Source organism: Psittacula echo (genome assembly GCF_963264785.1).
Source record: "Psittacula echo genome assembly, chromosome: 1".
In the NCBI taxonomy this organism is placed as follows: domain Eukaryota; kingdom Metazoa; phylum Chordata; class Aves; order Psittaciformes; family Psittacidae; genus Psittacula; species Psittacula echo.
This window is the reverse complement of record NC_137735.1, coordinates 75,667,188-75,694,262: the sequence shown is the minus strand read 5'-3', so window position 1 is coordinate 75,694,262 and position 27,075 is coordinate 75,667,188. Positions and strand designations below refer to the sequence as shown.

General features: G+C 41.4%; 1 protein-coding gene across 1 annotated transcript; it reads left to right on the top strand.

The window, feature by feature from the left end:
- Positions 1–9,727: 9,727 nt before the first annotated feature.
- AP1AR (adaptor related protein complex 1 associated regulatory protein) lies at positions 9,728–26,539 on the top strand (the record flags this gene model as incomplete). The annotated part of the gene is made up of 10 exons (XM_080624254.1): positions 9,728–9,849; positions 13,291–13,339; positions 15,692–15,718; positions 16,580–16,605; positions 17,473–17,569; positions 18,300–18,398; positions 21,485–21,546; positions 22,612–22,685; positions 23,691–23,819; positions 26,274–26,539. The coding sequence occupies exons 1-10, from the start codon at positions 9,773–9,775 to the stop codon at positions 26,537–26,539; spliced, it is 906 nt and encodes a 301-aa protein (XP_080480380.1). The 5' UTR covers positions 9,728–9,772.
- Between the last annotated feature and the right edge of the window lie 536 nt (positions 26,540–27,075).

Genomic DNA, 27,075 nt, shown 5'->3' with positions numbered 1-27,075 from the left:
GTCCGATGCGTACCTCAAGGGGATTTGATTTTAGGGGAAAACAGACAATGAACTCAATTGTACGCTGTTGCCTGCTATAGCCATCAACTAGAAGTCTGCAGGGCACCAGCGACTGGCCCTGACTTCCCTCCGACCATCATCCCAACAGAGAATGAACTTTGATAGAACAGGATGAGTTCTATAGTAAAGGAATGATCAGCATCAGCAGACAACGATCCAACACTGCACACAGCTTCTCCTGCTCTGAAAGACTGTTACAAGAGATGGAGCCCAACATCATGAACCGAACGGACTCAGTAGCTTTATAGCAATTGGTCCGTGCACTAAGATAACAGTGCACTGAAATGAGAGTGAGGGTATATGGAAAATGTGGGATCTGAGCATGACGTGAATGGTATGGAATAAGGGGTGGATACTGTCCTGGGTTCAGCAGTAGCAGTCAGTTTTTTTCCTTCTTAGTAGCTGTTGCAGCACTGTGTTTTTGACTTTCAGCCTCGGAACAGAGCTGATAACACTGATGTTTAGACTGACCAAGGATTTTGTGAGTCTCATGCTCTGCCAGGGAGGAGGAGGGGCCGGGAGGAAGCAGGGACAGGACGCCTGACCCAAACTAGCCAAAGAGGTATTCCATACCACAGCACGTCATGCCCAGGGATGTAACTGGGAGCTACCCGGAAGGGCACGTCCTCTTTTGGGTCGGGCTCTTTTCCGGCGAGCGGTATCATATTTTCTTCCCTTGTTATTTCTCTTATCATTATTATTATTGGTGGCAGCAGTAGTGATTTGTGTTATACCTGAGTTACTGGACTGTTCTTATCTCAACCCGTGGGAGTTACATTCTTTCGATTCTCCTCCCCATCCCTCTGGGGAGTGGGGGGGGGGAAGTAGACTGCGTGGTTCTAATTTACAGCCGGGGCTTAAACCACGACACAAACATATAAATACATAAATGTGCATGTGTGCATATATATATATGTACACACACTTACACAACTAGGATTAAATTGGCAAACCTGCCAATCAGTTGAGAAGAAAAACCTAAAAATACTTCAGAGAAAAAGGAAGCCTACATGTTTACATAGACACTATCAGAATCCAGCTTTCAAAAGAGAGACTCAGAATCACAGACTGGTTTGGGTTGGCAAGGACCTTAAGATCATCCAGTTCCAACCCCCTGCCATGGGCAGGGACATCACACACTAGAGCATGTCGCCCAAGGCTCTGTCCAACCTGGACTTGAACACTGCCAGGGATGGAGCATTCACAACTGCTCTGGCTAACCTGTGTCAGTGCCTCACCACCCTCACAAGGAAGAACTCCTTCCTCATATCTAATCTGAACTTCCCCTGTTTCAGTTTAAACCCATTACCCCTTGTCCTATCGCTACAGTCACTGATGAAGAATCCTTCTCTAGCATCCTTGCAGGCCCCCTTCAGATCCTGGAAGGCTGCTCTGAGGTCTCCCTGCAGCTTCTCTTCTCCAGGCTGAACAGCCCAAATTTTCTCCCTCCGCAAGATGGGGCAACCCATGATAAGGTGCTACCCAAGTATTGAATTCCCATGGACTTCTGGGCCCTTCCTTTGAAACACCCTCACAAATCAATAGAGACAGACTGACATATTAACTGACATCAAGCTCCAGCATTTTATATGAAATTCAGTTCTGCCCTCCTGCCCTGACTCTTCTCTTTCAGCCAAAGCTCAATTTCTCTAAGTCTTAATATATATCAAAAGGATACACTTCTGTATCTATTCATTCAAGGTTACCTGCAGAGCTGGCCTCTTGTGCATACTTACACTATGGCTGTGGAAAAATGCTATTCCTCTCATGATCTGAAGTATTTCCAAATCCTGTTGTACTCTAGCCTGTTTGGAAATGACTCCAGGTCATCAAGTACTGTGTGGTCCACAAATTCAAACACCAAGTACCACCGTTTCTTCTTTTTACACACTTCCAGCAGGTTCACGAGAGTCTCATGCCTGAGTTGCTGTTATAAAACAGCAAATATTTTGTGAGAGCTTCACCGCATGTAATAGGTAAAGTGCGACCAGATAGTTTTAACTGCAACCCAGCCACTGTACTGCCCTGGAATGCTCTTCTCCTCATGGCACTTAGATTCATTTGTGCTTAAAATCAAGCTCATCTATATTTTAGAATATTATTTTGCCTATTTTATTTTTTAAACATTATCTGGAGGATTCCCACCACCTCATGTACACAGACACCTGAGTCTGTAACCTAAAAACAAATAAATAAAACACTGTCTAAGGATGTTTCTTCTTAATGGGGATGCTTAAAATACAGTTTTGTCGTTGGAACGCCTCACATGTTCTGCTCCTCCCAATATCCTCACATAAGAGGTGACACTATCTATCTTACACCATGATCTTGACAAGCTTTAGAGCAAGCTTACGTTCCACATGAGAGAAATCTTGAGGAAGTCAAAAAGAATTCCAGAAGAGCATGTGGTGAGCACGTGAGAGACAGTAGGCAACTTAGCAACCTCTCCCACAAAGACTTGGTGTGGAAAAGGAAAATCCAGAGCTCCTCAAACTGGCAGGAAAGACAAAGCAGGCTGGTTTGTACTGGGAAACTCAGCATGCTGCCCAGTATGTCTCTGACAACTGCAAGAAGAATGACAGGACAATTAACCATGAGTGGTGAGCCACAGAGACTCCTTGCTTGTTCCCTGGCCAAGCTTACAAACAACTCAAGCAGCAATAAACACAGCTTGTTCCCCTTACATTGGCTGTATCTGTGCCTCAAACCCCTTGAGAAAATATTCTCAAGGTGATGGAAAAACCCTATGCTATTTTGCCTGCTCCCTCAGGCTTCTCTTTTAAGCTCCTGCCATACCCAAAGCACTTTTGTTGACAATGCCAGCTTAAACACATTTACAATAACTAACACGTGCCAGAATACAAGCACATTGAATAGATAAAAGGAAAGTTCAGCATTCTTATCTGTGATATTGTTATAACAATTAAACAGCTTCTACTAAACTGTGTCTAGTGGATTCACAGGGAAAACTAACCAGCCAAGGACCCGAAGAGATTTTTTTTTTCTCCTATATTATGAAGAAGGGAAAGCCGAAGACAGTGTAGAGAAAAAAGTATGCAACTTGAATGAATAGGAAAAAAAAAAAAAAAAGTAGCAGTATTTTCTAGTTATTTTGTCATTGCACTTTGACCAGACGAGAACCCACCTCCACTTCATTACACATTTGTAACATTGGTTTAACACACACCAACAAAACAGATCATGCTGCAATGTACAGTTACTTACTAGCTTGGAGCCCAGCAGGGCAATGGCACTAAAGGCTGTACTGCACCAGGGATGGCAACCAAGGAAGATGCAGGAGGACTGCAGAGCAAAGGGATAGGCAGGGAAATGCTCTGCAGGGCATGGGCCTGCCAGCCCCAGACCCCACAGGTTCACAGGGAGCATGTAAGTGAAGAAACTCCAGAAAGATTAAACCTCTAGGTGTTTATCTGCACTGTCAGAGGCTACATTACTGAGCTATGTATGGAAATGTTCCCCTTGCTAAGCTCCCATTTATGCAGGAAAACAAGTTAATGCCCAGCACACCTGGGAGGTGGTACGTGCTTTGAGTCAGTAACTGAGTCAAATACCTCAGGTACAATCCAGACTCACACAGATCCACTTGAAAAGAGTCTGAGGACAACACTTGGAGCTGGTGGCTTAGTGTTGAGCTCATGTACATTTCTACTAACTCTAAGTCTGAGGCTCTTCATAAAAAGAAAGAACCTCTTTTCATAAGAAGGACACGGAGCTGTTGGAGCAAGTCCAGAGGAGGCCATGAAGATGATCAGGGGCTGGAGGACTTCCCATACGAAGACAGGCTGAGAAAATTGGGGCTGTTCAGCCTGGAGAGGAGAAGCTGCGTTAAGACCTCAGAGCAGCCTTCCAGTATCTGAAGGGGGCCTGCAAGGATGCTAGAGAGGAACTTATCTTCAGGGACTATAGTGACCGGACAAGGGGTGATGGGTTTAAACTGAAACAGGGGAAGTTCAGGTTAGATATGAGGAAGGAGTTCTTCCCTGTGAGGGCGGTGAGGCCCTGGCGCAGGTTGCCCAGAGAAGCTGCGAATGCTCCATCCCTGGCAGTGTTCAAGGCCAGGCTGGATGGGACTTTGAGCAACCTGGTCTAGTGGAAGGTGTCCCTGTCTGTGGCAGGGGGTTGGAACTGGATGAGCTTTAAGGTCCTTTCCAGCCTGAACATGCTCCAACTGTAAGAAGACTTTCCTTCATTGCTTCATCAGACACATCACCTGTGTCTCAACACTTAAAACCGAGGCCCAAAGACAGCACTTTTCTGTGCATATTTCCTGTGGGACAAGGAGAAAAGGAAAACGCTGCAACTACTGCTGGAAGTTACAAACTACCACTTGCTAGAGGTGGCAAACAGGGGCTGAAGGTGGCAGAAGAAGAAGCAGAAGAGCTGACATATGTCTTGGCAAGAAATGCCACACTGCATCCTTGGCATTCATGAAGGAATGCAGCAGGAAAAAAAACTTGCACAGGAACAGTTGGGGAGCTTGCAAAAGCTTCTGTAGGAAGAATAAAGCCAAGACAGGAAGCAGAAAGGCCATATGATAAAACACTGAAGAGCACATACACAGTTCTATGGGTACTTTCCCAGGCAGAGTATATGGAGCCCATCAAGTGAAATACCTTTAACAAATCAACCCACACAATGAGGCTATACCACATAATGCTGCTGCTGGTGAGAAGCTAACAGGCTGCAGGATGACTGGACATTTAGGTGAGTTATAAAGCATCCACAAGTCATACCAGGCAAATCATGTACTCAAACAGCAAAGTACATTAAGCCAGCTGGATTGGTAAGGTTCAGGGGATTTGATCCCTGTCTTCCTCCTCCTCTGGCCTCCGGCTGGCAGTACAAGCCTGCTAGAAAAGTGCCATTAATAAAATAACATGGTTTTTTTTAATTCCTAGGAGCATTTTTTCCGTATCAGGTAACACCAGTACCCCCTCTGGTTAGATACTGTCCTGATTTAGCAGTAGCAATCATTTTTTCTACTTCTTAGTAGCCGGTGCAGTGCTGTGTTTTGACTTTCAGCCTGGGCATAATACTGATAAAACCGATGTTTTCAGTTGCTGGTCAGAATGTTTACTCTGACCAAGGACTTTGTGAGTCTCATGCTCTGCCAGGGAGGAGGGGAAGCTGGGAGGAAGCAGAGACAGGACACCTGACCCAAACTAGTCAAAGAGGTATTCCATACCACAGCACGTCATGCCCAGGATGGAACTGAGAGTTACCCGGAAGGGCTGGATCACAGCGGGGTGGGGGCGAGGTACTGGTCGGTGAGCGGTTGTATTCTCTTCCCTTATTATTTCCTTTATCATTATTATTGGTGGTAGCAGTAGTGATTTGTGTTATACCTTAGTTATTAAACTGTTCTTATCTCAACCTGTGGGAGTTGCATTCTTTCGATTCTCCTCCCCGTCCCTCCAGGAGGGGGAAGAAAGGGTGTGGGGGGGAAGTAGACTGCGTGGTTCTAATTTACGGCCTGGGCTTATACCACGACAGCACACTGTCTCATATTCAGGTCATCATTCACCTGCAAGTTTTAGAAGTGCAGCATTTCTTTCATTTTCAGCAAATTCTCAGCAGCAAGGTACACAACACAGGGGGACATAGTTACCATCTGGAGACCCTGTGCCTCCCTTCCACGTAACTTTCCCTGCTGAATACAGGGCACATAAACAAGTCAGGTTTAGCCACACAAATCCAGCACAGCACTCATCTGAGAGGAAAATCAGCTCTACAAGGCTGCAGCTCAAAGGTTAAATGAAGATAGCATGGCTTGGCTGCTCCTCGAAATACACAGGGCCCAAGTAAGCCTCTTTTGGTTTGGACTTAGTTACAGTTTGGATACTGTGGTCAGAAACAACCGTGTTTCCTTTCAAGACTGACCCAATGGCTTAAAATTACACCTATCCCACAACTTCACTAGACAAATACCACTCTTTAAAGGACTATTTATTAAGGAGTCTCAAGAGCCAGTTTCTCCCCAAGAACCCATCAGCTCCCTACAGGTAGATCTCACCCACACCATGAGCTCTCAACAATTACCACCATTACTGCAAGAAAAGCCTCAAAGCACAGACATGAGATTACTATTCTGCTTGAAGGTGACATTTGCTTTCTTGAAGGTATTTAAACACCTGACTAAAATACGCCTGAGCAACACAGACACCTTCCAGCTGAATGAAGTGCCATCATTTTGGCCAGGCTTTGTGGCCCCCTGCTCACCTTCAGCAGCTTGATCTCCCTCACAGCGATCTTCCTCACCACTCCATCATCCTTGCTCTCCAGGAACTTCTTGATGGCAACGATCTGCCCGTTCTCTTTGTTTCTGCACTTGGCCAACCACCCTGTAGCTGCCTTCCCCCACAAGGCCCAGCACTTGGTAGTTCTCCATGGAGGTGGATTTTCTTCCCCTGGGACACCATAACCTCTGCTGCTGGAACAGACCATGGCCTCCCGCCCTGTCACAAGGGTGATGGCCTGCCCGTCGCAACAGCCGCGCTGTGCCATACCGCACGCCTGAGCGGGCTGCTCCAAGGGATGGCGGGGTCCTGAAGTAGCGCTGCTCCTGTTTTGGGTTGATTCGTTTACTTGCTGAAGGGCTCACCCCCTTTGTGTGTGTGTCCGTGCAGCCCCTGGTGGGGTGACATCAAACCTCTTCCTGCTGGCAGATGCCACCCAGCATCTTGTGCTTTTCTTATGCAGTAACTTTGGCAGAGAAGCTCGGTGGCTCTTCTCAGCTAAGGCAACCGGTAAGGTATGGATGTCAGCTAGACCAGATTCCTTAGCTATTAATAAATCATCAACCTACCGTATCCAAAGGGATCTGTTGGTTTTAAACATAGCCTCCTGCGAATCCACTAGAAGTTTAGAAAACTAGTTGTAGGACCCAGTGAAGCCCTGAGAGAGCTTTGTCTATATTAGCTGCATCTTTCCCTAAGTAATTAAAAAATAAGGTATTAAGAGCCCAGGTTAACAGGTCTACTGATTTAAGGTGACTCTTCATCAGGGACTGTAGCGATAGGAAAAAGGGTGATGGGTTCAAATTTAAATAGGGGAAGTTCAGGTTACATACAAGGAAAAAGTTCTTTACTGTGAGGGTGGCGAGGCACTGGCACAGATTGCTCAAAGAACTGGTGAATGCTCCATTCCTGGCAGTGTGCAAGGCCAGGTTGGATGGAGCCTTGGGCGACATGGTCTAGTGTGAGGTGTTCCTGCCCATGGCAGGGGGTTGGAACTGGATGATCTTAAGGTCCTTGCCAACCCAACCAGTCTGTGATTCTATGAAGAAAAAAAAAAATAATAATGCTGTATCTATTAGACATCTAATCTAGTTATCTAATTATGTCCACTAATTAAAAGGTTTAAGATAGGATCCTCAAGGCATTTTGTATTTAGTAAGGACTGGGTGAAGGGAAGGGCTGCAAAATTTGGGAAGCTCTCAGGCCATGGAGGGCATCCCCCTTCTCGCTGATCTGGCTGGCCATGGTAATTCCATGGGTCTCCTGTTCCTCAGGTCTCACTGCTCCCTAAATGTCCTCCTCTGATGTCACCTTGAAGGACTCAGGCTGGTGGCCCACGTTTCACAATCTCTGAACCCTTGAAGGTCTCCATTTGCTCTGAAGAAATACGTGAACACCCAGCAGGTCTGGCTGCTGCAATATTTCTCTTTGGGAAAGACACGTCACCCTTGCCAAAATACCAATTCCCTGGAAAATATCCTCATGAGGCATCATATGCCAATAATACATTCTAAAACCTTTATCATATTTCTCTTGAGTTACATGGGTATGTGCCACCTCCCATCATCCCTTTCTGGTTGTTATTTCTCCTTCACCCTCATTCCCACTCCTATGACATCACTGTAATGCACAATGCATTTCCAGGAAAAAAAACAATCAATCTGGGCCCAGTTGGCATTATTTTATTGTATTCTTCCCCCCTTCTACTGCTCACCATTACTGTAGTGAGTAATGCTGGTTTCTACCATCAGCAACACAACAATCATTTCTTTTGGCTATTGGTTGCCCTGGGGGTTTCTTTTTTGTATTTTATGTCCATAACATCACTGATAATTTATGATGATCAGTGTTGGTGCATTAATTTAAACCACAGAGATTGGAGGTGGTGAAGGAGGGAGGTGTCTCACTAAACCATACAGTACCCATGCTCCAGACATGTTTGACATCCTGCTGGTATCTCTATGGCACTGATCAAGTCTTGGTAATTTGAGAAAACCCCTTTTTTCTCTCATAACATGATGTCTTGCTGTACCTCTCAGAAACGTTCATCTGGACAATGTCCAACACAGTCTCAGTTCTGATTTCATTTTTCTATTTTCTTTGCCAGACATCACGGTCTCTGCCAAAATCCTCCATAGAATCAACCAGGGAAAACACCTTTAAGATCATCAAGTCCAACCATTACACCAAGCACTGCAAAGGCCATCGCAAAACCATGTCACTGAGGGCCTCATTTACATGGTTTGTGAACACTTCCAGGGACGGTGAATCCACCACTGCCTTGAGCAGCCTGTTCCAATGTCTGACCACCCGCTCAGTGAAGAAATTATTCCTAATATCCAGCCTAAACCTCCCCTGGCACAGCTTGAGGCCATTTCCTCTTGTCCTGTCACTGTTACTTGGGAGAAGAGACCATCATAGTTAAGCCCCAGGAAGACAAATACTGACAGCCACTGTTGTTGAAATACTGGGGTTTAGATGAGCCACACAATCAGTTCATATTTTTGATAACTAAGAATTCCACCATTTAGAGAAGTTAGAGATGAAGTAATATGGTGCCCAGAGTGATCTTTTAGGGCTGAAATTACAATGGTGGGGTTTGTTTTTTTGTTGTTCTTGCTGTAGGGTTGGTTGTTTTTTTTTTTAATTAGGGAACATTTTTCACATACAAGCTGTAGTGAATATATGCCTAAACACAAATGTCACCACATACTCTTTCTCTTCACCTCATAAAGCGGAGGGGAATCAAAGAACGGTTTGGGTTGGAAAGGACCTTAAGATCATTCAGTTCCAACCCCTGCCATGGGCAGGGACACCTCACACTAGATCATGGTACTCAAGACTCTGTTCAGCCTGGCCTTGAACACTGTCAGGGATGGGGCATTTACCACTTCTTTGGGCAGCCTATGCCAGTGCCTCACCACCCTCACAGTAAAGAACTTATATTTAAAAGTAAAACCAACACCTGTGGCACACAGCAGCGATAACACAGTTGATCTCGAGATGCTACTGCCTTCTTTGCAAGGCGGTTTTGTGGTAAAACACCTCACTTTTTTTCCTTCCCAGATGACAGAGTTTCTCTCTGTACCTGCTTCGGTTCACTCAAGATCGTCACAGCTACCTCACACTAGCCAAGACTATTCAATCTTTCCTCCCTCTCCTATTACGTGAGTTCCTGGAAGAGAAATAAATACCTTCAGCGACATTTCTTAAGGGAAGGAGCCTTCTAACACCGGGTCCGTGAGCGGGCTGCGCGGCTTTCTCTCCGCTTTGGGAGAGGCGGACCGGGCTGCTCCCCTCGGGGCGGGGCCAGCGTCCGGGCATGCGGCGTCCTACGCTGCGCCGCGACCATGAGGCGTTGTGTGCCGTGTTTCCGCCCGTCGCTCGGCCTTTTGTGTGTGATGGTGGGTCTGAATTGAGCGCGCCTGAGGAACCGGTGGGGAGCTCAGGATGCGATGGGGAACTGTTGGGCGCAGGGGTGCTGCGGGCTGTTCTTCCGAAGGGACGCCGGCCGGCTCCAGCGCGGCGGAGGGTAAGCACCATCCCGCCAGCCCCGCTCCCTGCCCTCCCCGGGGCGGGGAGGTGTTGAGGCCGTCTGGCCCCGCCTTCGAAGCGGCTGGTGTCAGGGCCGGCCTGGATGGGAGAGGGGTGGAACCGTCGCTGCGGTATCGCGGACGGGTGGAATGGCGGGGAAAGGCGGCTCGGCTCCGGGCGGGTGTTTAGCAGCTGGCTGTGGGGACAGCCCTGCTCCTGTTCCTCTTGCCGGGTGGGTTTTTCCTAGAAGCAGCTTAAAGAGGTTGTACGGGTCGGTTGCTGAAATCCGTGCAGGCTGCTGTTGTGGAAAGGTGGAAACTCCCTGCATTTCCTGGAGTATGATGCGCTGTTCCCTGAGTGAGGGGCTGAGCGGTACAGAAGCTCAGGAGCAGCCTGGTTCCAACGAACTGGCTTTTGTCTTGGAAATGTGGGGTCCACGTTTTCTTCTGTGCAACCAGTTCGCGTAAGAGCAGTGTACAACAGGGAAAGAGCATGTTACCTGAACAAGAACTTGGCTTTCACTCATCTGTATTCAATAGTTATAGATCCCTTACTTTTGATAATAACATAATAGCTCTAGACAGACATGCAGAGCATTTTACCCATCACGAACTCACGACCTCTGCTTCCACACCACCTGCAGCAGGCAAATCCCATCTTCTGCTTGTCCTTTTAGGAGAACTTGTCAGAGTAAAGGGTGGAAGACCAGGACAAGTATGTGTATGGATACCTGCCTGTGCTGGCAGAGCTCTGTAGCAGAGGGTGTGTGAGCAGCTGAAATGAAACAGCCAGCACTTACCTGCCTGTTTCTTGTGCTGAGGAAAACAGGTAATTTTCAAGAGGTTCTTGTTTTGCAGGTGTTTTTTCCTGAGCCTCGACTCATGGATTTATGCCCTTTTTTCTGCAGTCAGGGGTGGTCACTGTAAGTCTCTGGAAACATGTACTTACCCTTTAAATTATTGCTTTGATTTGAGTTAAAATATTGATTATGGGGTCTCTTTGGTCCTTTATTTCACCCCCAATAGCTTTTAACTGACCTATTAACTGACTGACGATCACTGGATAGGAGACAGAGTCCAAAAAGGCACAAGACTTCTGGTTGTAACAGCAAATTAAACATAGACAGTTATCTTTTAACCTTCTGTTTGCTCTAAAGTGACTATCACCTATATTTTTTGTTAGTTTTCCCCTTGTATTTTTTTTTCTTGTACTTTTGCAGTACTTTGCATCATTTGCTATTAAGTATTTTCCTCCTGCTGTGTGGTGGGAGGTGCAGGGAATTGTAGTAAAAACAGAATTGTAAATATGTCCTGTAAGTTTTCTGTTTGTTAGATTGCTGCCAAATTCTGCATATTTGCCTACTTGCCAAACAGCATCACATAATTGGGTACCTTATTGAGTAAATGATGATCACTCAGTTTCCCCCCAAAACTTAGTACTTCATTATTTTTAGATGCTCCAAGATTTAAGTGTATGAAACAAACCATGAAAGGAATGAAGCGTAGAGTTTTTAAGAAGCATTTCAGGGTCCTGTAAGGTTATAAATCGCCTTTGCTTGGAATTGTGCTTAGAATCTTGGAGACTTGGGTATGAATTGCTGCAGTGATTTTGGTGTTCACGGAGAGCATGTGCAGAGAGAGAGATGAAACACCAAAACCTTCTGGGTTTTTTTTAGTGTAGTATAAGCTTAACCTCCCGTAAAAGTACCAGCTTCCAGCTGGTAATTTGTTTTAGGAAGTTTCCTAATGCTTCAGCTGAAATAGTTTTGCTGGGAGTACTGCAAGCTGCAGCTGTAATTAGGAAGTAGGTCGTGGCTAATTTGTCACTCTATTCAACCATAAGTATTCCTCTTTACTGCTGGAGGAGTGTTTAAAAGAACAGGGAGGAAAAAAAAAAAAAGAGGGAGAAAAGTAGCTATAATTTGTCTCTGGTTTTTTGTTTGTTTGTTTTGTTTTTTAATTTGGTTATAGATCTCTGGGTTATTTATTTAGGTTCTTACTTGGTTAGTTTGCGAGAAGGTATGTAGCAAAACTGAAACAATCCTTTTTGTCACTAGTGCGGAAAAAGTAAGTTTATCTCATGCCCTGGTTTTCATAGAGTAAAGGTTCATTTTTAGTGACTCGTTTCCCCACATAATCTGTAGAAGCTGCTTCTTCTTTTCTTAAACAAAGTAACGTGACTTTGTGTAAAAGGAGAATAAAGCAAGTGTGTATGGAGTGCTGCAAAGCTAGTCTTATTAGTAGCTCTAGCTCTTTGAAGACTGATCTGACAGTTTCTGTTGGTCTGGTGGCCTATTAGCTAAATGGTTTTCTTTAGTTCCCATCAAACCTAAATACTTCTTGAGTCTGTTTTAGAAGATGATGAAACAGGAGAGCTTAAAGGAGAATATTAAAAGCTGTATGCATTTTGACTGGTGACTGTTTTATTTCAACTGAGTTTACTCAGCAGAGCTGTGCACTGTGAGATGTGCTCCTATGCGGAAGGAAAGGGTATGCAATGAGGAAGAAGTGGGTTGTGCAACAAGTTGCCAGGGGAGATGCACCCTAACTGACTTGCAAAGAAAAATGTGCTAAGGATGGAAATGTGATGGGATTAAAATAATTCAGGCTTTGGCTGGGTGTTACTTTTAATATAGTAGAAGCAGGTACTGGTTGAAGTATGGAACAGTCTTCAAGTATAGAAATGCCTGAGTTTATTCCTGATATTACTCAGTGCCTGCAACTGGAATCTCTGTTTTTTAAATGTGAAATGGATGTTGTACTAAAGCACTGGTTTGCATCTGAGTGTTCTTCTGGGTGATAGCCAAACCTCTTTTGCTAGGCAAAAATGTATTTAGGTAACTTAATGCTGTATTGTTTTTCATAGAGGATGGCATTAAGCTAAAGAACCAAGAAGACTGACTTCCTGTAGAAAACTTCAGACTGAATAACTTTTTGTAGTTGAAAAGCACTGTCTTGACCTCTTTGTCGACAGTTTTCTCTGAGGTTCAACCTCCTAGCTGTGCCAAGCTGTCAAAATAAAAAATATTGTTTGACATTCATGTTGTATGAGATGTTGTACTAGTGCCTCAGTGAGCAGTGGTGTTTACAGAAATTGCCTGGAATAATGTTTTGTGAGGGGCAAAATGCATTAAAAGTAGTGCAGAGCATGCCAGGTGTCTATAAATGTCAAGCCCAGCATCCTGATGAGGGGTTTCTCTTCACTTGAAGGCATTTATCTCCTCTACAGTTCCACAGATGTTTACATGCTTTGTCCTCTTTCTGCTGTGGTAGTGATGCAGAACTCGAGCTAACAAGTAAATGTGTCTAATGCATGAAGATTTTATACTTATTTTACATTTAACATATTTCAACTGCTATTTAAAATTATCAGGCTCATTTTCCTTCTGATGTGAATTGAAGACTATTCTGTAGTGTAACTGTAGACTTTTTTTTTCCAGATCCAAGTATTTTAGAACCTGTTCAACAGGAGAACACTTCACTATAGAGGTGAGTGCTTACATTTCTAGTAGTTGCAAAAAAAGCCAGTAGGAAGAGCTGAATTCTAGCAGTGTCTTTAACACTTTTTGCATTTTGTGTACTCTGAAATATTCTGGGTTATTCCAAACCGAACTGCTGGGTGTCAAGATAGTGGTTGTTACAGCACCTCAGAACATTAATACCTTATCTCACTCTAATCATTATTTGAAAGAAGAGAAGTATCTGTTATGATATCTTACTCAGCACTGGAGGATTCTAAAGTCTGCTTATTCCATTGCTGTGTTGGGAAGGATTTTTCTTGTGTAAATGTAGGATATCTAGTTCTTCACTCCAGGATCATCAATCTGATCCTAGAAAAATCCACTTTGCTCACCACAAAGATCCTTTCTTGGCCACTGAATAGCACCCCTTTTTTGCCAAGGGTAGTGTGAGGTTAACTTGTTTAAGCTTAGACTCTCTCTTTGCTGCATGCAAAGAGTTGTGGTCAATGGCTCAATGTCCGGCTGGAGACCGGTTACGAGTGGTGTCCCTCAGGGATTGATGTTGGGACCTGTCTTGTTCAACATCTTCATCAGTGACATGGACAGTGGGATTGAGTGCACCCTCAGCAAGTTTGCCGATGACACCAAGCTGTGTGGTTCAGTTGATACGCCAGAGGGAAGGGATGCCATCCAGAGGGACCTTGACACACTTGTGAGGTGGGCTGATGCCAACCTGATGAAGTTTAACCATGCCAAGTGCAAGGTCCTACACCTGGGTCGGAGCAATCCCAGGCACGGCTACAGGTTGGGCAGAGAAGAGATTCAGAGCAGCCCTGCAGAGAAGGACTTGGTGGTGTTGGTCGATGAGAAAATGAACATGAGCCAGCAGTGTGCACTCGCAGCCCAGAAAGCCAACCATATCCTGGTCTGCATTAAGAGGAGCGTGACCAGCAGGTCAAAGGAGGTGATCCTGCCCCTCTACTCTGCTCTCGTAAGACCTCACTTGGAGTATTGTGTGCAGTTCTGGTGTCCTCAACATAAAAAGGACATGGAACTGTTGGAACAAGTCCAGAGGAGGGCCACAAGGATGATCAGGGGAGTGGAGCACCTCTGGTATGAAGACGGGCTGAGAAAGTTGGGGTTATTCAGCCTGGAGAAGAGAAGGCTGCGTGGAGACCTCATAGCAGCCTTTCAGTATCTGAAGGGGGCCTACAAGAATGCTGGGGATGGATTCATTAGGGACTGTAGTGACAGGACAAGGGGTAACAGGTTCAAACTTAAACAGGGGAAGTTTAGATTGGATCTAAGGAAGAAATTCTTTACTGAGAGGGTGGTGAGGCACTGGAATGGGTTGCCCAGGGATGTTGTGAGTGCTCCATCCTTGGTGGTGTTCAAGGCCAGTTTGGATGAGGCCTTGGGTGGCATGGTTTAGTGTGAGGTGTTCCTGCCCATGGCAGGGGGGTTGGAACTAGATGATCTTAAGGTCCTTTCCAACCCTAACTATTCTATGATTCTAATAACCTGGTTTACTTTCTCTGAGTGCTCCTTACAGTCTAAAAGTCCTGGACTGTTCAGATTGCCCCTAAGAACAAAATCTGTTTTAGTGTCCAACTCCCAGGAGTGAGAGAGAGTTTCTGTGGCAGAAATACGATAGGAAAACGAAAGTTCTGTCCTGTTCCCAAACTGTTATTCATAGTCTGTCTACAGCTATTAGTTAATGTACAGATCAAACAAGAAGTCTTGCTGTAGGCATTGACTTCTGTGTTTGGTGTGTTGACTGTGTAATATTACTGTACTTAAAATAGTACAGTGAATTTCTGTTTGTTTTCATGTGATAGTTCAAGTTAGTTGTTTTTAGAGTTCTGTGTTAAAAGTAATTGTTTTCTGTAAATTAAATACATCTTGAAACACTTTTAGATAAGCAGCACAGTTGATATGTGAGATAGAGGTTACGTGTGCTACATTTCTTATATTTTCTACATTTTTAAACTGAGTGGGAGCTGAACCATGCCTTCCCCAGCTTGTATTATCATGCTTCAGCTACACAGAGTTATTGGCAATCTTACAAGCTAATGAGATTTCATTTTTATCAGGACCCTCAGGTAAGTTGTAAAAACATGAGTGTGTTTTAATTTTGACTTTTCTCCTTTTAGGCAAATGTAAGCTTTAAGAAAAGGAACGTTGGTAAGAAGATAGGTCCTACTCTGAAAGTAATACTTCAGATAAAGTAAGGACTTCCATAAATGCTGTTACAGTCCCTGGAGCACTACTGGAGTAGTGCTTTTGCAAGACAGATTAAATACATAATTGTATTTGCACTATGTGTTGAGTGACTTGTTGCATTGAATAGTAAAGATTGTTTACTGTTTTCTCTTTGCAGTTTGAGAACCTGGTGGAAAGTGATGAGGTAGGTACCTAGTGAATATATGAAATAATATGAATAATACCTGTGAAACCTGCTAGTACAACCCTCAGAAGTGATCCCAAGAGCTGTATTTTCCTTCCACTTTATGTGATGCTGTAACTTAAATCACGAGGGCTTTTTTAATTCTTGAGTTTTGCTTGCTCTAGTAGTAAGTATTAAACATTTTGGGAGAAATTAAGACCTAAGAGAAGAGTAAACTCATTCGGGGCAGTATGGGAAGTAACCCCTTTGGGAAGAGAGCATTATGGACATTATGAAGGCAAAAAAAAAAGAAGGGGGTGGGGGTGTGGAAACATGGGGGCTGGAGGGAAAGACTTGAGAGTTTGCTTCTGGTATAACTCCTGTGTAAGACTCAGCAAATTCTCTCTGAGAATAGTAACAGACCAGGATTGCTTTGCTAAGGAAAGTTTTGGGTGTCTTTGCAGTTCTTATGCTTATGGGTAGGCTGTACTTCAGAAAAATAGAAGTTGGCATCTAAACTTTATAAATTTAATACAGCTTGATAACAGGTGAGGCATACACCTCACTTGCAACACCCTGCTCTGTATTTTAGAATATGAGGCCTGATAGTTTATAAACAATTGGAATATTTATTATCAGTTGGAGGCACCTGTTTTACTGAGCCATTTCAGCTGATGGCACAGTGAGATTTTTTTTTTTTTTTTTCAATTCCAAATTAAAGGAGAGGATTTATCTGCTTCCTCTTCCCTCCCAACCACCTTCCCCTCTTAACTATAAAACCAATATATGGGAGAAACTGATTTCATACTAGGGTTTTTCCTATCTTAAAATTGATTGATGTGATTCTCATAAACTCAGACTTTATTTTCTCTTTTCTAACAGGGAGAAAGCCCAGGAAGCAGTCACAGGTAAGACTTTGAGCTTCAGGACCTCTCTTTCCCACTGCTCTCCTGCTGTGACTATTAAATTTTTAACAGTTCCTGTCAAACCTCTTCTGTCTTAGTTGTCAGATACATGGAAAGTATGGATGTCAAGCTAACCTCAATGCTTAACCCTGTCAAAACAGTTCAGATGATAATGCGTCATGCAAAAGCTGAGACAGTTAAAACAGTATATTGCAAAGAGAATCTTGTTCCCAGAGTCTGTTTTACAAGTTAAATGGGTGTTAGTGATACAGCTGCAGCAAATTTTCTGTGTCTTAATATTGACATAAGCAGCAGAGACTTGGGGTCTGTACTGTAGGAAACCTCTGCAGGGTATGCTTTATTTGGTAACTTACAGATGTTTTGTGGTGTTTGAGAGCTCCCAATTTTTGCTGTCAATGATCCCAAAGAAGTGATGCAGCAAGCCTTGTAATTTATAATAATGCTTTTGCAGTCTTGTTTGTTAGATGCATAAAAGCAGACATAAAGTAGAGAACAGATGAAAGGGGAACAATTTACAATTGGAGGAACCAAAACAAGCAAGAAAAAGTGACATTTACACTGCAGAGATGTTAAGCTATTCCATTAGTTCTGTTAGTGAACAGTGCTTTGAAAATATGCTTCCTACAAAGATACAAAAAATCCTTTTATAAGAGTAAGGAGAGACAGCATTGTCTTGAGTAAACTGGAATTTTGGAGACCTCTTCTCATGAGGAGCAGGCCAAAAGCACAACTTGTTGAATTTGCATTAGAGGACCAGTCAAGAAGGACTTGTATGCGTATGTTTAAGTGACTTGGGGTTGTCATACATAAATAATTGATAGAGTCTCTCTGTTTCTCCCATGCATTTAGACCTCTGACAGAGGAAGAAATTGCCGACTTGAAAGACAGACATTATGACTTCATTGCTGAGAAGCAGAGAATTGTTGATATGAAGCTTCAGGCAGAGGTAAGCAGTTGCAGTGACTGGTATGGTGTGGAGATTTTCTCTTTAAAACTACTAAAATCAACCATGAACTCAAGGAGTGTCCATAGGCATGAATGAAAAGATGGGGTTTTGTTCTTAAGTTGGTATTTTGTAGTCTACAAGATGCAAAACTAAGTTTGCATCACAGATTGCTGCTTTTTAATAGCCTCTTGGCTGAAAAATTCAATGGTGCTACAACTGACATCTCTTAAATTTGAGCTTTTTTAGGAAAGAACAAATGGGGAGTATACTTGGTTTAACTTGTGCTCATTTTTTTCCAGAGCATTTCTTAAGGAAAAAACCCCATAATTTGTCATTTTGTTTTAGTGTTGCAGTAATTAATGGAATATAATGTGGAATACAATATAGAAATTTAGAATGACCTTTTAGTAAAGGACCAATGAAATATGCAACTGCAAAAATTTAAGTCTTGCACTACAGTTCCTAGTGAAATGCAGTGTGCATTTCCAACAGTCGCTAGTCATGATGTTTATTCAATAGGGTAATGTTTAGTTATCTGAATTTCTTGGGATGGTTGGTGGGGGGAAAGCTGTTAGATTCAGGTAATGAAGAAAAATGTTTTAGTTATAGTCTATTTTCCTTTATTTTTATTTTCTAGTAGGTCTTTTTTTTTATTGAACTTATGGCTTAATTGATAGGAAGATAGATAGGTTCTGCTTTTGTTAACCATTACTATTTTGTTCATATACAGTTAGCCTTAGAAGAGGAGAAGTTAAGACTAGAAGAGGAGGCTTTATATGCTGCACAACGTGAAGCAGCCAGGGCAGCAAAGCAGAAAAAGCTTTTGGAGGTGAGGGGAAACAGACCCCAATATATACCAGAACTTCTTTTTCTGTTTCTGCATATGCAAACTTTCCTAATACCCTTTACATCTCAGAAATGTAATGGGGAAATTGCTTTGGCTCGTATCTTCCAGTAGAGAAAGAAATGCACTCTTTGAAAGTACAGCTGAAAATTATCACAATTGTTTGAAATGGCTTATGTGGCTGAGTATAGATTTTGAATGAGCTACATGATTTTAATGTATAATTAGCTTAACAGACTTCTTGCATTGTGTAGAAGTTACTAACTTTAATATGATCTGTGATAGATTTCTAGTTAAACACCCTGAAATTAAGCATACATTGTGACATGATTTAGGCAAGTAAAATGTACTTTATATATTTGTGCACTTAATTGTTCCTTTTCTCTGTGCTTTGTGCTAACATGAAGATAAGTGCTTCCAAGGCATCTGTGAATTTACTGCTGGCCCTGCTTGGAGCTTACCTCCTGGGGCCCCTTCCAACCTCAATTCTATCATTTTGTGATTTGCATGCATAGTAGGCAAAGTCTGGTAGTGCCTTCTTAAATAGTCTTTATTTAATGTGTCTGTGCCTACTTTCACATGTCTGGTGTTCCCACTTTTGGAGCTTGGTCAAATAAAATGAAAGCCCGCATTATGTTTTCCTGCTTCTTTGAAAGCATGATGTTCAGATGGTTTTCATGTTGCAGTTCAGAGTTAGGTATTATCAGTGCATTTAATATTTTTGCTGTATTACTAACTTATCAAAGTATGTGTTCTGACACTAATTTCAGATTGCCAGTAATGTGTATGAGAGAGAACGTTTTCACTTTGTCGAGTGTGTTTGGCTGAGTTGTAAGAGACAGCCTGCTACACGTTATGTGTTGAATTAGAAGTGAATTTTCCAAAATTCAGGTTTAGACCAGTCGTAAAAGTCTGTGGTCTACAATAGGTATTGGGGAGATCTGTAACGCTCATGTATTGTCAATATTCAAAAGAGAGTGGATTGAAAATTGTTGTTCTCAGGCTGATAGTGATGACTCAGATTTCATATAATATTTATGTTGCTAAGTATAGGTCCCATTTCACATTTCTCTGTCCAGCCTCTTATTGTTTGGTAGGGGAGGGCTGACTCTTTCTGACCTTTTCCTTGTCTGCCTTTCTTTGTGGTTGTTTTGTGTGTTGGTTGTTTTTTTGTTTTGGTTTGGTTTTTTTGGGGAAGCGGGTGTTGGGTTTTTGGGGGGGTTTTTTTGCTTTGTTGTTTTGTTGGGGTTTGGGGGGAGGGGTTGTTTTTTGTGGGTTTTTTGTTTTGTTTTGTTTTAAAAGAAACCCACTTTTGATCTATATACACCTATTCTAGTCAGGACCTAAGATTAAATGCATTATAGAGATTTTAATTTCCTCCTCTTCTAAAATTAGTACCACTTATTTTCTTTGAAAACAACCCATACAGATTTCCAAGGAAGCATTTTTGTGGAGATTGGCATCAAGCATTTAAGCTTTCTAAATAAACTAGAAACTATTTTTTGAATGCATAACTCCTGCCTTTGCTGTTTGTAGGCAGCAGCCTTTTAAATGAGAGAATGGCTTTTTCATTAGAAATGTGGCAGCCCATTGAAACTAATTTGGCTTGTTGATGTTGCCCTACTAAATGTCAGGGTTTGAAGCAGTGGAGAATTCTAATATGCATGTATCCTGGACCTTACATTGGTAGATATTTATATGTGACCTGGCAGAACAGATAATTGAAATTGGTTATTATGTGGGTATATGAGTCTTAAAAGAAAACTGTTGTGTATGTCAGTAACTGACTTTTACAGCTTGTAACTATGTTGGTGCCAAATTCCTGTCCCTTTCTCCCTGCATACTTAAGTCTTCTCACCTCTAATTACCATTACATGATACTTCTGCTTCTTCTACACTTCCCATTGCTTTACTGGTTTCAATCTGCTTATTCTGATACTTTTTAAATACCCAAGATGGAAAAGTGTTCCGAGAAATGAAGCCATCAGCATTTGGGATTGAAAAGTACTCGATCTAGTGCAGTTATCTTTTAAGACAATTTACCCAATGAAGTTCAAATCAACATTAAACATTCTGGTTTATTTACCCCTGCTTTCCTTTTGCAGGGACAGATCCATTAAATTTGAGAATAGATTTTTCAGAAGGCATAGTAGCTAGATACATCAGACCTGGTGTAAAAGTAGCTTACTCGTTTTTTAGCTTAGTCTTTGACACGATCAATGAACAATTACTGCATCATGACTGATTTACCTTGAATCACAGAGTTGCTGTGCTGAGTTTTTATACTCCCACTTTTCTCAAGGCAAGGGAAAGAAACTTAAGACAACTTGAAATGTTTAAACCCTAAAACTCAAGCAGAACTCCACTTCCATGACATCTGTTGTTTCTCCTGTAACTGCGAAGTAAATGCATTTATGGCTTCTGTCTTGCATTTTTCACTCTGGTTTTGCCTACGGATACTGTGAAAGCTTTCTACCTTAAGAGTGCAGAAGTATTAAAACTTTTGGCTCAGCAAGGAAACAAAGCTTTTATTAATATAGATGAAGTACTTGGTGAGGATACAGGCAACTGGAGGAGCTGGTGGTATTGATTTGTACAGGGATAAAAGGACCTGTAGGAAATCTTTCTTTTAAAATGATAGGCTGACTGTTTGCGGGCACAGAGCAAAAGGAATCAAACATAACCCAGGTGCTGAAAAATACCCATTGGTTAAGAAGAGAAGGCTAGAGAACAGATACAGTCATAAATGAGGTGGTGTTTGCAAGTTGCTAGCCAAATTAACACAGATTTCGGGGGTTTTTTTTATAGTGCATGAAATAGGTAAAACGTTGAGAGCTCTGTTCAGAAAGCTATCTGCTTTTAAATCTGAGATTTAAAAACAATGCTACTTCAGTATCCTAAAATTTGATCTTCACTTGAAAGTCAGTCTTTTCCCGAGTCATACTGAAACTGCTCAAAGGACCAGAGCACTGCTCCCTCTAATGTCTCAGATAAGGCAACACTTAGCGTATTGAGTACATTACTCTGAGTGATTGCGTTCAGCTTTTTCAACTATTTTCTTGTTTTGATAGCAGCGTAGACAGCAAAGGATAACTCAGAGAGCACATGCTATTAATAATGGAGAATATCAGAGGTAAGTTGTAAAGTTTTATTCATGACAATCGAGAGCTGTGACTGTTTTTAGTCCTGTTCCTCATCTCCCCCAACCAAAAAAAGAAAAACTCACCACATTTTTCAAACCTTACACATTTCTAAGTCAGAATTGGTTTCGTTCTTTGCAGTTCTCTTCACACCAAGTAGTTGCCGAATTCAAACTAGTTACCATTAACCTACAAAATTAGAGGGTAGCTTGCATTCAATTCTGGTTTTCACTGTAGTTACTAGACTGATGCATACAAAGTTGAACCTACTCCCAGCTAGTTATACACACACACACACAAAATCAGTGGTTTACAGTAAAAATGTGTTTATATGTGTAATTTTTGGCTAATATAAAAATACCTTTATTATTCAGAACCCTGTTTGAAATGTCCAATAAAAATACACACTAATCAAATAAGGAATTGAATGGTTTATATAGTCTGCCTGGTATTTCATTAATACTATTAATTTAATGCTCTTCACTCCCACCTTCTGTGTTGGGGGAGGGAGGGGGAGGAAGAGAGAGGGGAGAGAAAAGCAAAAGTAATCTGAAGAAATTTACTGTTGCATGATATATGAGTTTAGAAAAGACCCTGAAATCAAACAACTATTTTTGGATGGAAGAGAAGGGGGTAGGAGGGATTTTTGGTTATGGAAGTATGTTTAGAAAATGAGCTGTAAAAACCAAGATTTTATGGTGTGGGAGGAACTATGCAGATTTTAGGAATGAAGGACTACAAGTAGCAGGATTTGAATTCATTAGCTGAAAAAGGGAACTGAAAATTAAGGAGGCATTCTCTAAAGTGACAAAGATTGAGAGGAAGAATAGTTTTGTGACAGAAGTGAATTAATTTTTAACTGAAAATGCTACTGAAAATTGAGCAAAAGCTCAGGAAGGGAGAGGATGTGATAAGTAGGAATGGGAAAAGCATAGAGATTTAGCTAAATGTGTATGTGCTTTGTAGCATAGAGCTGTGAGGGAGGGCGTGTTGATTAATGTATTTTATAGCCTCTCAGGAGGCTATAAAAAAATAAAATATGTGCATTGTTCTTGCAGCTCAGTGGCAGAGGAAGATCTTGATTCTTTCTTAAGAAATACAAAATTCCAGTATGAAGCTTTTCGCAGTAGTAGTAAGTCTTCCTTTTTTTTTTTTACGAGTGTCTTTAAGTGATTGAGGAGCACAGAATACTGTTTCTTTTCCTAGATAAATGTAATAACTTATTTTTATACCACATGTATATAAAATGTGTATACATGTATCTATTAAAAAAAAAAAAAAATAGAACCTTTTCCTCTAATCCCTGGTGCTTCAAGTGTTCGAAACTCGGCATTTATAACTTGTACTACAGCCACTGCCGCTCCCAAAGGCAAGTTAAGTAAGCAAACAAGTCCTGTGCATGGATTTTATTTTACTAAGGTTTTCCAACTGGCTCCATGGAGGCAACATCAATGCAGTGAACTTCTCTTGTAAAGCGCAGCTGTGTATTAAAGATGCCAATGTGTGTGTGTAGCTTTTTTAAAAATCTCTTGGCAAAATAAGTAGAATCATACTAATTGGATTTTTTTTTCCTAATGAAGTGAAAGAGAGGATTCAGCTGCCTATATTTAAAAATTCCACTAACTATTTAGAAGAAAATGACTTTATACACTTAGATCCGTGTCTTGATGACAGTACATGATAGTCACTAAGCAGTTGTAGGAGTGATGTTAATTCTTGGGAAACTGTGTGTGCAGTTTGAGGTTTTTTTTGGAGGGACAGGTTTATTTGTCTGTTTGGTTTTTTTGTTTTGTGGGGTTTTTTTTTGGTTGGTTTGGTTTTTTGGTTTTTTTGCAAGTCTTTACACAAGTCCAATTTACAGCTTACCCAATTTCTCTGTAGTTCTAGTTAGTCTTGCTTAATGTCCTATTGCAATATCTTAGTAATGTTGACTATTAAAAAGTTACTGTAGACACTTTGAAGTGATGAAGTGTTTTTTCAAGTGTTCCTGAGCTTTAAAGGCCGCAAGGCACAAAACCTTCTTTTGAAAGTTGTTTTACATATTGAACCTCAAATTCAAGTATGTATATGAATTAAAAATAGTTTATTTGGTTGTGGTTTTGTTTGGTTTTTTGGTGTTTTTTTTTTTTTTATCTAGGACTTTCATCTGATGCTACAGTGCTTACACCCAACACAGAGAGCAGTTGTGACTTAATGACCAAAACCAAATCAGTGAGTGGAAATGATGACAGCACTTCATTAGATTTAGAGTGGGAAGATGAAGAAGGTATTTCTTCTGCTCTTGAGTTTCATTCTGAACCTCCAAGTTAAAAATGCTAGTGGTGTTAAACTGTGTTGATTGTAAATGTGTTGTTTTTGAAAGGGAAGGTGATTTAAAACTTAATTGTGATGGAACTTGTCAAGTGTGTAATGATTAAACTGTAGATTATTTTTACATAGGAAATATATTATTTTGAAGAATTCCTAATAAATTAATCCCTTTCTTTGGATCCTTCAGTCAATGTCTTTTCCTGCATTTTGTGGAATGGACTTGTAAACTCACATCGGCTGTAATGGTAAAGAAATGGTGCCCTCTTGTGAGCCAGTAGTAGTAGGAACAGCTTGTTCCTTATCTTAAAATGTGTAAGTTGGTCAGAAGTGCCAAAACCTGCCTAAAAACAGAGAACAACATGACTGTATAGTTGCATTTCTGATTCCTAGTAGCTTGTGCTTTACAGAGGGGAGTAATTTTAATAGGTCATTGTGGCAGCAGTGCATCTCCTCACTCTAGTAGCCTCTGATCTTGAGCAGAACAGGGGTAAGAATGTAAGGAAGACTGCTTGAGAACATAACTGGTTTTCATGGTTGCAAAGGAAGGAATATTGTCATTTGAAAGAAGTACAAGCCATTTGAAAGAAATACAAGCCAATGTTGCAAGGGCTTTGTGTAGTTTTTAGGACATTCTTAGTAGATCTGGACCAATTTAAGTGTATTAAAACGATCTCCCTAAAAGGGCTGACTGCTTGCTCAGTTACTGTGTGTGCTGTCAAAATCTACTGTGGAGACTGAACAACTTAAAAAGTAGAGGTGTGTGTGGGGTTTAGTGTGAACTGGGGTATTAATTTATGGTATCATTTTTGCTGTTAGTAGATAAAAGTCATAGGAGGGCTGAATGCAAAGTAGAGAAGGACCAGTGCTTTTCCATAGTATTACCCTTGAAAAACCAAACCATGTCGTGGAAATGGACTCAGTCGGAGATCAATGTGATCAGACAAAGCCATTTATTCTAGAAAACTAACTCTTTATATACTATTTCTTAAAGTTGTTTTCACTAACTTGGCACATTGTGATTGGAGACATACCTGTGAGGCCCTTAACAACTAACATATAATTGTTTAAGCACAGGTGTGAGAACCTGACCTTCAAAGTTTTCCAACAGTCCTCAATTTATCAACTCAGTAAATTCCAGCTCCTTCTTACCTTGCTGGGATTCTCACTCCCAGTGCCTCGCTCCCATCCTCCTTCACCTTTTGTTGTTCCTTGGTTCATGTCGAACTCCACGTAGGCACTTGCTGATCTGGGCACATGGCCGTTCTTTGCCAGAAAATCATCCACAAAACCACTAAGAATAGTACAAAAAGATGACATTGCTTGACAGAAAAATTGCCAAGTTAGGAGCTTTTTAACAGGGAAACAATGTCCTTCATGAATTACACACTTCTGAGACAGGAGTTGTTTTCATTCTCTGGTGTCATGTACTGATACCAAACAACGAACTTGTAATACTGATGTTGTATTGGTATTTTTGGCAGAGTATCTTCAGATAGACAACAGCTTCAGTGAGCCATTGGTACCAGGGGAATAACTAAATTGAAAATAGCTATGTTTTAAGAGAACCATGAAACCGTAACATAAAATCTGTCATTTGGTGTCTGATGAAGGGAAAAATTTTCCTCATACTTTTTCCCTGTGGCTTACCCACTGCAGGAGTTCTGTGTTTCACTTGCAATATGAAGTTTTTAATTATAATTAATTAGTTAGCTAGTTACTCCACATTTAAAGGGGAGTTTACTTAGGAATGTATGAGAACAGCAAATAAGAGAATCATCATAAATCCTTCTCTTTTCCGTTTCCAGTGGTTTGGGTTTTGGTACACCATGACTAAAGTCAATAATTACTGACAAATAGCATCTCTGATGTGCTTGTGCAGTTTTCAGCCAATCTTTTGCGTTATTTTGTGTGAAATTGAATATACTTTTTCAGACAAACTGAAGAGCTTTCCTAGACAAATGTACCCAATATTCCTCTAGAATTTAGTTGCTGTTTAAAATGTTTCATGTGATAATGTTTTATCTGTTTGTCAGTTACAGCAGCATTACAGGTTTCTGCAGACATTAAGCTTTTCTGGAAATGGCATGGTACCAAATATTTACGTACCTATAATATAGGGCAGCAGGTGGTTCAAATAGGAGAGAGAAACACTGCCAATGAGATGTTTTGTTGTGTTGTCTGGGTTCATTAGAACTCTAAAGCAACATCAGTGGCTGTGTTCAATTGGACTGCAAACTCTGGATTTAATATGAACATCACCACCAGAAAAAATATGCTGATGCTCAGGAGTGAAATTATCAGGGGCTGGGTTTCTAAAGGGTTCTTGCTGTTTCTTCTAATGCTCTAAGGCAAACGTAAAGGTACTTCCCTCAAAATGATGTCTTTCTCATAAACACTTCTCAAATCACAGGCATGAACAGGATGATTCCAATGAGAGAACGCTCCAAAACAGAAGAAGATATACTCCGGGCAGCACTGAAATTCAATAACAAGAAGACAGGAAGTAATCCAGCTTCAGCCTCTGACGATTCTAATGGATTAGAGTGGGAGAATGACTTTGTTAGTGCTGAAATGGATGATAATGGCAATTCCGAATACGCCAGATTTGTAAATCCTGTGTTAGAGTTGTCTGTATCAGATGTACGGACATCTGTTTCTGATCGTCAAGACAGGTAGTGAAACTGCATGGCCCTTGTCTGTGACCAAATGCTGGGAAGTGGAATAGAATGTACAAACCCAATTCACTCTTTTGAATGTGGTTCCCTTTTTCTTCACAATTGAGTGGCAAGGAGTGGGAATGACTTGCTATCTGAATTAATTCAGAATTAAGTGCAATTTCATCATCTACCTTCTAAACTTTTATGAAAACTGGGATGATTCTCTTGTGTATATTTCTGGATACCTGGATTTAACATAAAATTGTCTGCACTAATTTAAGCTTCATAGCTTGGCATATCTATATTTTAACTAGCCTTCCCCCCCGCCCCGATGTCATTTCTGCTGATTTTGTTTTTAAAAGTCGTCAGTGGCCTAACATCTAAGGAATGGTCTTATATTAATTTAATGAATACTTGAATATAGAAAAGGAATTTTAAAATTTTATTTCCAACATGTGCTTTTTGACTTGTTGTTTAGCTATTGAGAGAGTGTGCTTAGCCAGCTGCAAAACAAATATCCCTTGGGATAAATGGCAGGTTTTCCCCATTTAGCTT